Source organism: Coenobita brevimanus, chromosome 25 (genome assembly GCF_032717465.1).
Source record: "Coenobita brevimanus isolate Jiangsu-jjx chromosome 25, ASM3271746v2, whole genome shotgun sequence".
Lineage (NCBI taxonomy): Eukaryota > Metazoa > Arthropoda > Malacostraca > Decapoda > Coenobitidae > Coenobita > Coenobita brevimanus.
The window spans coordinates 14,446,917-14,457,837 of NC_136978.1; the positions used below are offsets into that span (position 1 = coordinate 14,446,917).

The following is a 10,921-nucleotide window of genomic DNA, read 5'->3' on the forward strand; positions in this document are numbered from 1 at the left end:
TGTGTTCTGAAAATTGACCCCCTTAACTAAATCAGGAGCTTGCTCACACCTTCAAGTACCTGAGTTTTAATAATATGACCATAAGTTTGGAGTTGCTTTCCATATCATCTCGGGCAGTGGACATAATTATACAGTTTCATCATGGAGTGTGTCTTGAGCCTATATTCTCATTGGTTAAGGATGCTCCCTTGCACCATTTCCTTACCAGTTTATTTCTGCATATTGCATGTTAATAATCTCTTAACAGCTAATTATGAATCTATGTTGATGTTAAATGGATGTAAAAAGCACTAGGTAGAACTGTGATGGGTAGTTTGCAAATAAATGGCGAAGGAAGAGGTGCCAGAAAGCCTCCTAAGCTGACAAGGATATGGGTCCCGGTGTTGACACCCTCAGCATCAACCATCACTTGAGCAAAACATGCATAGTCACACACTTTAACATCTTCAGTCCCATGATTTATTTTTCAGTATTTCATTCTAGCTACCTCCAAAACATTTTAGCCAGTTATGGAGATTTTTCATAATGCAGGGGATAGATATAGCTTTCATTAACCTCTTCTCTACTTAGAGCTTTCCTCAGCTGACTAATCTGTTTGGTGGCTCCAAGAATAACATGTAGATGATGTAATGATGTACTCTGAGTGAACTGGATTACCTCTTTCCGTCAAAAGAGATTAATTTTTGTCTTTCCTGCTGCCATCTGAAGATTTTATTTAGTTTTGGACTACCTTTTATCGTGGATGAGTTTAATGGAGACTGTTTCAAGCCCTTCAACAGCAAGAGGTGTCCCCAAAGTTACACAAAATTGTCTGGAGGTGGCAAAATAAAATACGCAATACATCATATTAGTGAAGAGGCTAAAAGAACAAATTATGGTCTAGCTATACACTGAAGGGCAGCACAAACTAAGGATACGCAGGTGCGTTAACGCATCAGATCAACTTGCAAGAGACACACTTGGCCTACCAATAAAGGTCAAATAGTTTCTCTGTTACCCTTCCAACAATTGTACACAGCTTCAACTAGGTATAACACATACAGCCAGGAAATCAACCACTTTCCTAGTGCTGCCTGAAGATTACATCAGTAATACAAGCAAATCCTAATTAAGATCTTAAATATCATACATGTATCATATCTATTGTGCTTATATCAGATTGACCTAAATTCCTGGCAAAAAATCTGGCATACATGCTACACAGATAATATATTTATGATGTTTAACCCTTCCACCTTGGGGGTGTTTTTTTTTTTTTGGCTGGATGTCCCACACACGGGGGTTTTGAGATATATAAAGACAATTTTATATATATATATATATATATATATATATATATATATATATATATATATATATATATATATAATATTCCACACCATAAAACAGAGCATAATTTTCTGAGTACAATGATGACTAACATAATGTTAAAAAGATAATAATAATAATAATTACCTGTTTTTTTTGAGCTGTCAAAAACCGTGATGCTGGAACTCTGCCAAGTAGTAATTAGAGTGGCCAGAGGCTGCCGCTACAGTGGAAACATCTCGTACTGCACCAAGACAATAAAACAGTGCTCCTGTGATGGCAACACCTCAGTACTGGCACCTCCTGATACGTGAACCATTATTGGACTCCCAATACTGGTGCGCAAATATAAAAAGTCCAGAACACATATACGTGCCACCCGATGACTACAGACCTTTTTTTTGTGGCATGTATACCTGACACCCAATGTGAAAGGGTTAAGGAATTGTCTCATATGAATCATTTTAAATAATCAGTCTTCACTGGACAAATGCATGCCTCAGATAGTTTAACTTCTCTGCAATGTGTTCACCAAGCTTTAGGAAGATATTTAATTCCCTGACTGTACTCCCAGAAGATACAGGATACGCATATCAAAAAATTTTATGGCACGTACAAATGTTACAAATAAATTACATGGTTTGTCTATATACAGATGTATGGGGAAGCACTTATTAAGTCATAATCTTACTGACATATGAGACTTTGCAGCATTTCTTTTTCTTAGCAATTTATTTGGCATAGGCCTATTGCATCTTAATATTCGGTGATATTTCTAACTCTGCATTGCTGACAATTTGCATCACAACCATACAAGAGGATATTCACCCCTTCAATATACTGATGTCTCATTCACTCTTGCTACCTCTGGGTGATTTTTTTCTTAGCTCAAGGAAGACCTACTGTACTAAAAGGCTTAATGAGGGCTATGTCTAACCCATAGTACTTAAAAACTTTCATAAACAGAATATGGTAATTTTTCGTAAAGGTAGTGAGATAAATAATACATCATAGTGGTGGGGTTGAGATGTCTGAGGAAGGGTAAATCACCAAGGAAAAGGCATTATAGTCTCCCACATCAACAAGAACACAACCCATTGAGGTGAAAGCAGCGGGGGTCTTAGCTCTGCCATGCCGCAAATATCCTTAGCAGGTAAAATCACAAACACACTTGCAATCATCTCACTGCTGTGAGTAAGGCCTGCTTCCATAGCTGGTTTATTCTGCATCTATTAAAAAAAAAAAAAAATCCCTACAAGGCAAGGTTCACTGGGGAGGAATGGAGTCCACTTCATATTCTGTGGTAACTGTTCTCATAATGCTTGTGTTAGCCAAAGTTCTTGCACTCATTAACTAACATCACTGTCAAAGGTAACTGTGGAAGAGAATGCAGAGGAGTGAAGGTTTCACTGGTTAGCATTGTTACAAAAAGCACTGACTTTGGAAGTGGCCTTCTGATCTGTTTTTGCAGGAAGAACAAGGAACATGGAATGTCTGCATTCTCTTCCTTCCTGCAGCAACAAATAATTTATGATAATCTTATCTTGCAATTAATATCTGTATTTGCAGGAAGAACAAGAGGGATACAAAGATTCTGCAATTTTCTTGTCTTTTCTGCAGAAACAACTCAGAATTATGACAGGGATCTGATCATAAGTCTGCTCGTGAATCTCATTCCTGGTTCCTGTATTCAAAACTGATAGGTAATTAGGAAAAATTATGGAGACTGGTGCTGTCTGATTTTGTAGACTTTGTAAAGTTAGATCACAATGATATTTGTACTTTATTCATATAATTTACTGTTAACTTACAAGGGAAAGTATTTGGTAATTATTATTTGTAGTTGTGCACCATATTTATTGACATTATGCAAACCACACCAAACAAAACCCAACTTAACTGTGAAAAAGACTTTGGTCCTATCCTTGGCATCTTTCATTTCTAACCTTAATGGCATTCGTCACTCCTAATCTTGGTATCCATCAGTCCTAACCTTGGCATCCTGTGGCACTAACCTTTAAAAATGGGAAAGAGGGGGAAAAAAAAAAAAATGTGGTTTTCACAGTTAAGTTAGGTTTTATTAAGCTCAGTTTTTGTATACTGTATATGTAGTGTAAGTACTTACTGCAGTGGAAGGCTTGCTTATGTCTGATAAGTGACCAGCTCTACAAGTTCAAGCTGTGTGTTACAGGTCCTGATGAACCACTGATCCATAGGGCCAAGGAACACCACTTTTGGTGATAGGATAAGTAAGCCAAAGCCACATCCACCTACTGGTTCATGCACAGCTACAGGTGTGGAAGTCTTCCAATTGCAATAATATTCATAAACAAGGCTACACAACTAGACTTCATAATAATTACCTAGTTTTTTTTGTTAGGGTAATGGCATGGCAAGGCAGCCCTTGGTAGCATCCCTGAGTAGCGGGGGGTGGGGAGGTGATGAGGGTAGGGAGTTACAGACAAGCCAAGTCTGGATGCACAAAAAGACTTTCAATCAACTCCCTATTGTATCATATGATTTCTGTTTGCAAGAAATTACCTCTCATTACTATGCTTTATTTCTGTGGAAAGGACCAAGAAAGAAGCGTGCAGAATTTTCCCACATTAAATGCCCTTCTTGCAAACACATATCTCAGTTCTGAGAGGCAACTTATCATGGAAATAAGATCTGTCTTCATAGTTAGGACAGGGAAATGGGATGTTTCTGGTTCTTTCTGCAAATGGAATTCATAGCTGCAAAAGGGAACTGATTGTAAGTCTGTCTATGCATTCTGATCCAAGCATTCACTATATCCTACAGCATGGGACATGTGAAAAGATTTACAGTGTTATTATACTGGGCAGTATATGATAGCACACAGGGATAAATGCGGTCTCAGAATATGAATGAAAATATGAGGTGACATGAGTGGCAGCTTTGAAGGTGGTGGTGCAAGGGCAATATATGAAAGGAATTATAGTATGCTGGACAATACTGACAGCAGGTAGGAATTAAATGCAGTCTCAAAAGTGAGGAGTTAGTGACATGAATGGTGGTGGTGGTGGTGGTAGTTATGGAGTGAGGTGGTGGTAGTGAATACAAAAATGGAATGACTGACACGTGCAAGTGGGTGGGTCCATGGATGTCTTAACATTACATGACCACCAGTTCAGATTCACCAACAAGCTTATGATCAAGTCCCTCTCACAATTCAAGATTTTGATTATCAAGAAGAACAAGAAATGCAGGAAAATTCTACATGATCCTTTTCTTGTCCTGTTTGCAGAAACAAAAAACAGCTCATGATTATTCTCCTCTTTCAATTACGCTTTGTTCAGGCAGACAGAAAGAGAGACAAGTGAAGATTCTACACTCTTCTTATTGTTCCTACAAAAACAAGTCTGAGTTACAAGAGGGAGTTGGCTGTAAGTTTGTTCGTGAATTTCAGTCCAACAGATCCACATTCTCATCAGCACAGGAGGCTCCTTAGAATTCTTCCTTACCAGTTTCCTTCTGCACAGAACACATTAATATTCTTCTGTACAGTATCTTACATATGTAGTCCTTATCAATATTACAAAGACACACTTAGCATACATGATGACAGAAGTATGTAATATCTGTTTATTTGTACATGTAGCATAGTGTTATCTCTTAAAAGTTTAGGCAATCTATGCTGAGACTATAACATACAAAAGGAGTGCATGACCCAACATGAAAAATAAACTGCAAAGAAGATGCTAGAAAACCTCCTAAGATGATGAGAATACAAGGGATGAGCAATGCCATCCCTATTGAACCAAAACATGCGAGGAGGACTGAACAAAATATTTACACATGGGTTTTGATTCCACCATCAATAATTAATGCAAATGATGCAAGAGTGTATAAAAATGTGATATCATTGTTAGACAACAACCATAACAGAACGATGATACCTAAAGCACAGTCTAACGAAGAAGAAATCTGTGATAAAACTAAAGCCTTGAGCGTTCCTTTGCGAGCTACACTGCACATTTTGCTAAGCTGTGGCTGAGCAGCGTATCTGCTTACTCTTGTAGATAAGAGGGAGACTTGGCAGCACAGTTTCCACGACTTTCCTGCTTCTGTTTGGCACAATCTGTTGGGCACAGCGGGAATACAGTACAACGTTGGCACAGGACAAGTGTGGCACGGTTCTGCCACAAATGTTCTTCCGCACACTACACAACTTGGAACACCGTAAACATTTTAATATTAGCCTCCACATTAAAAACTATTTGCTTGGTTTGTCTTAAACAGTCATACATAAACGAACCACTGAAGTTATGGAACTGTACTAGTTTATGCAGTTTGTATTCTCACATGATAAAATTATATTATTTGTAAAAAATATATATATATGTATGTATGTATATATACCTGCTTATGCAGAATGTCATTATATTTATATAAAATTTGGTCAATCGCCTTCCTCTAATGCTTCAATTCAAAAGTCAGTCTTCATATTTCATTGCATACAGTAGCTAAAGGCATTTACCAAGAATTAATGCATTACTAACATACTGAGGAAAATATCTCAGTCTCCAAAAACAAGTGATAATACACTTCACCAACACTAATATAATAATCCATAGTGTTTGCAACACTTGTTTCAGTTTTCCAGAACCTCTCATAATCACACAAAAACTTGGAGGGAGCCCACAGGTCTGGATGTTGGCTGTAACTGATGTTTTATAATCCTGGTTATGGGGTGGATAAGAGAGTTAGGAGTGTTACGGAATAATGTATCACAGCACTCCATTCTCTGGCTCACCCTCCTCTCCAGCACCATTGTTACCGTGACTATCACTGAATTTCGCTCTTCTGAAGCTGGATGGGGATGACATGATCTGTTGAATCCATCTCTTGAAATCAATATATTTCTCTGCCTGAAGCTGGCATGATGAACTGCTATACACTGTGAGGGTAGTGCTCAGTGCTATATTCTTGTTGGCTCAGAAAGTAACACTGCACCTCTTCCTTGGCAATTCATTTTACATACAGTACAGTATTAAATATTCTCTTGGATGTTCTTTATATTTGTCTAACATCAACAGAGTTTATATCAGTAGTTTGCACCGGTAATACCATAGTGAACAATATGTGCAAGGTGCTGATTAAATTTCTGAGGAAGCAGCATTATGAACTCTCCTTGACCAAGAATATGAGCCTTTTTTAATGAAGTGTTGGAGCAAGATCGATTTTATTCGTAGGGATGCTGATTCCAGATGACATAATTTTCCATGATAAAGCAACTTGTAATATTCATTTATACACATCACCATTACAAAGGTATTTATCATTTTAAAATGCAGTCCAATTTGATGGCCTGTCTCTGAGGAACTTTATTAATTTTGTTTGAATTTCCATAAAGCACTCATTGTAAATCACTAACTCATTTTGATAATGCTTTATGATATGGCACTGGGAAGCCCACACAGGTGAAAAGATCTGGATATCACAGAGTAGATACAGCGGCAGCCTCACAAAATTGACATCAGCGGCCTGGTAGAGATAATTTGAAGTCTAGTATGAACGCATGCATCCTGGAAAACAGATGCTGGCAGTCTGATCAAACTGTCAGGAACTTGGTTGATTTGTCAAAATCTTGCCAAATGTCAGCAGACCTCAGTTTCGTCCTCTGAGGATGAGTGGCGAGGAATAACCTTGGTTGTAAGTCTGTCTGGAAGTAGGATGTCTGATTCTTCATCAGAAAGCTCATACCATGGTTTCTCCTCTTTCTTGCTGCCTGTGCCATCACTCTGTAATACACACATTGTTGGTTTGGCATTGTATTTACACAATAATCATATCATTGTATGCTAAAGTGTGGCTAAGATTTCAAATATAGTTCAGGTACTTTGTTTTCTTAATATCAGAATATAGTGTCTTCATGACATCAAACTATGGATTTAATTTCCATTTACATCATCATCATCATCATCATCATCATCATCATCATCACCACCATCATCATCATAATTTCCCTTCCCACTTTAGGGTGGGGTGAGGTAAGGTCAAGAGCCAGAAAAAAAATTGACAGAATGAGGATACTAACCAAAATTTGTCCAACTTAATGATCCACACTCCCATTCGCTCACCACTGAAGCCCCAGAATTCTGGTTCAACCAGATTCTACATATAACTTTACTCTCTCCTATCTGACACTCAATATGAAGACCCTCAAATTACATCATCACCATCATCATCATCATCAACTGGACCTCCTTTCCCACCCTAGGGCAGGGTGAGGAGTAGCAACATCCAGACAGTCCAAATTTGCCCAATCCAATGGGCAACGCTTCCATTCACTCACCATTCAACCCCCCGGAATCCTGGCTCTATCTGATATGCCAAAAACATTCATCATGTACTGTAACTTCACGTAAACAAGTCCGATAGAGTCAATCTGGTCATGTTAAAAAAGGGGTGCCAAACTATGGTCATACACTCCTCTGCATAAAATTCATCTGGCCAGCTTGATTCTTTCCCATTTCCCAAGCCTCCTCAGTTTCCACACCTCTCTTCCTCACACAATTTACCACATCAATTCATCTTCTTGGACTTCCATGCCTTCTCCTACCTTCAAACTTGCTCAGATACATACCCTTTTCACCACACTAAGTCTCCACATGACTATACCATCTATGCACAATCTATCTTACTCAGACACTTTTATTCAATGTCTTTCACCAACCATATTACAGTAAGACATCACTATAACGGACTAACTGGGGCCCAAGCCATTCTGAAAAATTCGAAATTCCAATAAAAGCGACATCCGGACTTCCCCCTGTTAACCCAGACTTTTTCCGATATATCAGACATTAGTCTGGATCACATGCAAGGTTTTTAAACTGTTTGGCTACCATTGCAGTACTGTACTGCATTATAACTTCACTGCATTAATCAAATGGTATAATATATATAATAATACTGCACTGTACACTGCTAAACTTGTCTTTTATTAACCTTATTGTGGTGAACATAGCTGAAGTGGTCAGTCAGTCCAGACTGCTTCTGGCTTTATCGGACTTTTTCTGATATACAGGAATTTAGTCCGGTAGCTCCTCGAGTCCAATAAAAGCGAATTCCAGTTTACTGAAGTCTGTTATGTCGAGTTTTTACTGTATTCCTTATCCTATCCACATTCTGCATTCCAAACACATTTCTCAACTGTCCCATCTCCACTGCTCTTACATTTGGTTTTTTATTTTCATGCCACACCACAGTGTCACACCTATATGTCAGAGTAGGCACTAAAACTCCTTCATGCATGCCTCTCGCAGCCACCACATTCAGACTTCTGCTTCTTATGATGGCCTTCATTGCAACAGCCACTTTCCTTCCCTGTGCCACTCTACTTTCCACTTCTTTTGCACATTTACCTCCCTTTTTTCCATCACTGTACCCAGGTACTTAACACTCTCACCACTTCAAGTCTCTCTCTGTTCACTCTATTATCACACTGGGAATAATTTTCTCTGTCATCAACTATCACTTTACTCTTACCTACAATTACTTTCAGGGCAAGACACTACAGATGCTTTTAATACACTCCATCAGCCTACCAAGCTCCTACCGGCTATTTGTAAGCAGCACTGCATCATCTGCATGCAGCACTGCATCATCCGCATACATCACATTTGAGATACTCCACATTTCACCATTCAATACCAATGCCATCCCCCTCTCCTGTCCTTGTATTTTTACCTCTCTCATAACCACACCCATATACTGTACCTGTACATACACAGAACATTCACCAGCCTACCCAGCTCCTGTCTGCTATTTGTAAGCAGCACTGCATCATCTGCATACATTACATTTGAGGTACTCCATCTTTCACCATTCATTATTGCCATCCCTCTCTCCATTACTCATGTTTTTACATCTTTCATAACCACATCCATATATCTGTACAGATACAGTACTGAACAGTCATGGGGGACATCAAACAACCTTGTCTCATGTCAATACCGATCTTGAACTATTCATTTAGATGCCCACCTATCCTTATGAATGCTTCATTACCATCATAAAAGCTTTTAACAGCATTCAACAGCTTACCATCTACGACACAGACACACAAAGCCTTCCATAATCCCCCTCTGTTTAACTTTTTTTGTAATGCTTTTTCCAGATCCATAAATGCCATGAGCACTTTAGTTCTTCTCACAATTCTTCCCCACCAGCTGTATCATTGCATATATTTGATCCACACATCCTCTACCTTGTTATAAGCTTTTTCCAGATCCATAAATGCCATGAACCCTTTATAGTTCTTCTCGCAATCCTTCTCCATTATCTGCTTCAATGCAAATATTTGATCCACATATACTCTACCACTTGTAAAGCTACCCTGTTCATCACTCACCAGCCTTACTGATAAATCCCCTGTTTTCTCTATGATAATTCTTCCATATACCTTTCCTACAACACTCAAAAGACTTAGGCCACTATAATTTTTGCACTCAATTTGTTTGCCTTTTTCCACGCTACTGGTACAGTTTCACTAATCCAACCCTTCTTACATATCTCTAACCTATGCTTCATTCCACTCTCTTCATTACACTTAATCATCTGTCCACAAACCTTAACAACACCTGCTGCCATACCATTCTTCTGTCACTTCACAGCATTCTTCATTTTTGCCAATGTAACATTTCCTAGCACTACATTCCTTCTCTGCAAACAACCAAAATCAATCACGTTTACAGCTGCTCTTCTCTCATTATTCTCATTCATCTGCCTTTCAAAATATACTTTCCATATGCTCCTTGCTTCATGCCCATTGGTTAGTATTCATCCAGTTTCATCCCTCACACTTTCTCACTTCTTTTTCCACTTTAACTTCTACATTTTTGCATCTCTTTCCACAACATTTCCTATTTTCAGAGTAATCTCTATTCATTTTTCATCCAAGATCATTATTTGCCTCCTCCTTTTTCCCCTTCACTAGTCTCATCACATGCATCTTCCTGTCAATGTATTTTCTTCTTTCATTTGAATCTCTTTCCTGCATCCACTCGAGCTATTTCTTGCTTTTTTCCTCTACTGCCCTTTCAGTCTCTTCATCCGAACATGCTGTACAGGTATCTTTTTCCTTTGTTAACATCATGACACCACATAGTGCTTTGGCATTCCTAAATAAACATTCACTATTTGCCTTCCACAAGCTGTCCAGATCCATTTCCTCCCAGTTCGTTGATACCATCTCCTCCATTACTTTAGCATGGTATTCATCTCCCACTTCTTTGTTTCTCAGCTTCTCCACTCTCAGTCTTTGCTCTGACTGTCCTTCTCTCTCTCTATCCATCTCACTCCTCTCAGCCTAACCTTCATACCAAAATCATGTGATTAGATAAGTCTTCACATCATCCTCTCATTGTTCTTGTATCAGAAACACTCCCAAACACCATTCTCTCTACAAGCAAATAATCAATCAAGCTTTTTTCATGATTGTCTCCATTCCCTGTGTGTCATGTATATTTGCATTCACCTTTATCATCAAAATATAAATTACAAATGTATGAACTCCTTTCCTGGCACATGTCCTTCAGTCACTATCCATTATTGTTCTTCCCTGGCATGCCATGATGATCCATTA

The 10,921-nt window shown here is 38.6% G+C and overlaps 1 protein-coding gene across 1 annotated transcript in view; it reads right to left on the reverse strand.

Annotated features, from left to right (window-relative positions):
- Positions 1-6,929: 6,929 nt before the first annotated feature.
- Positions 6,930-10,921, reverse strand: part of LOC145393725 (uncharacterized) — an 86,508-nt gene continuing 82,516 nt past the window's right edge. Inside the window, exon 11 of the mRNA XM_080267769.1 lies at positions 6,930-7,073. Within this exon, the coding sequence (XP_080123895.1) occupies positions 6,930-7,073 (144 nt within the window). The remainder of the gene's footprint in view (positions 7,074-10,921) is intronic.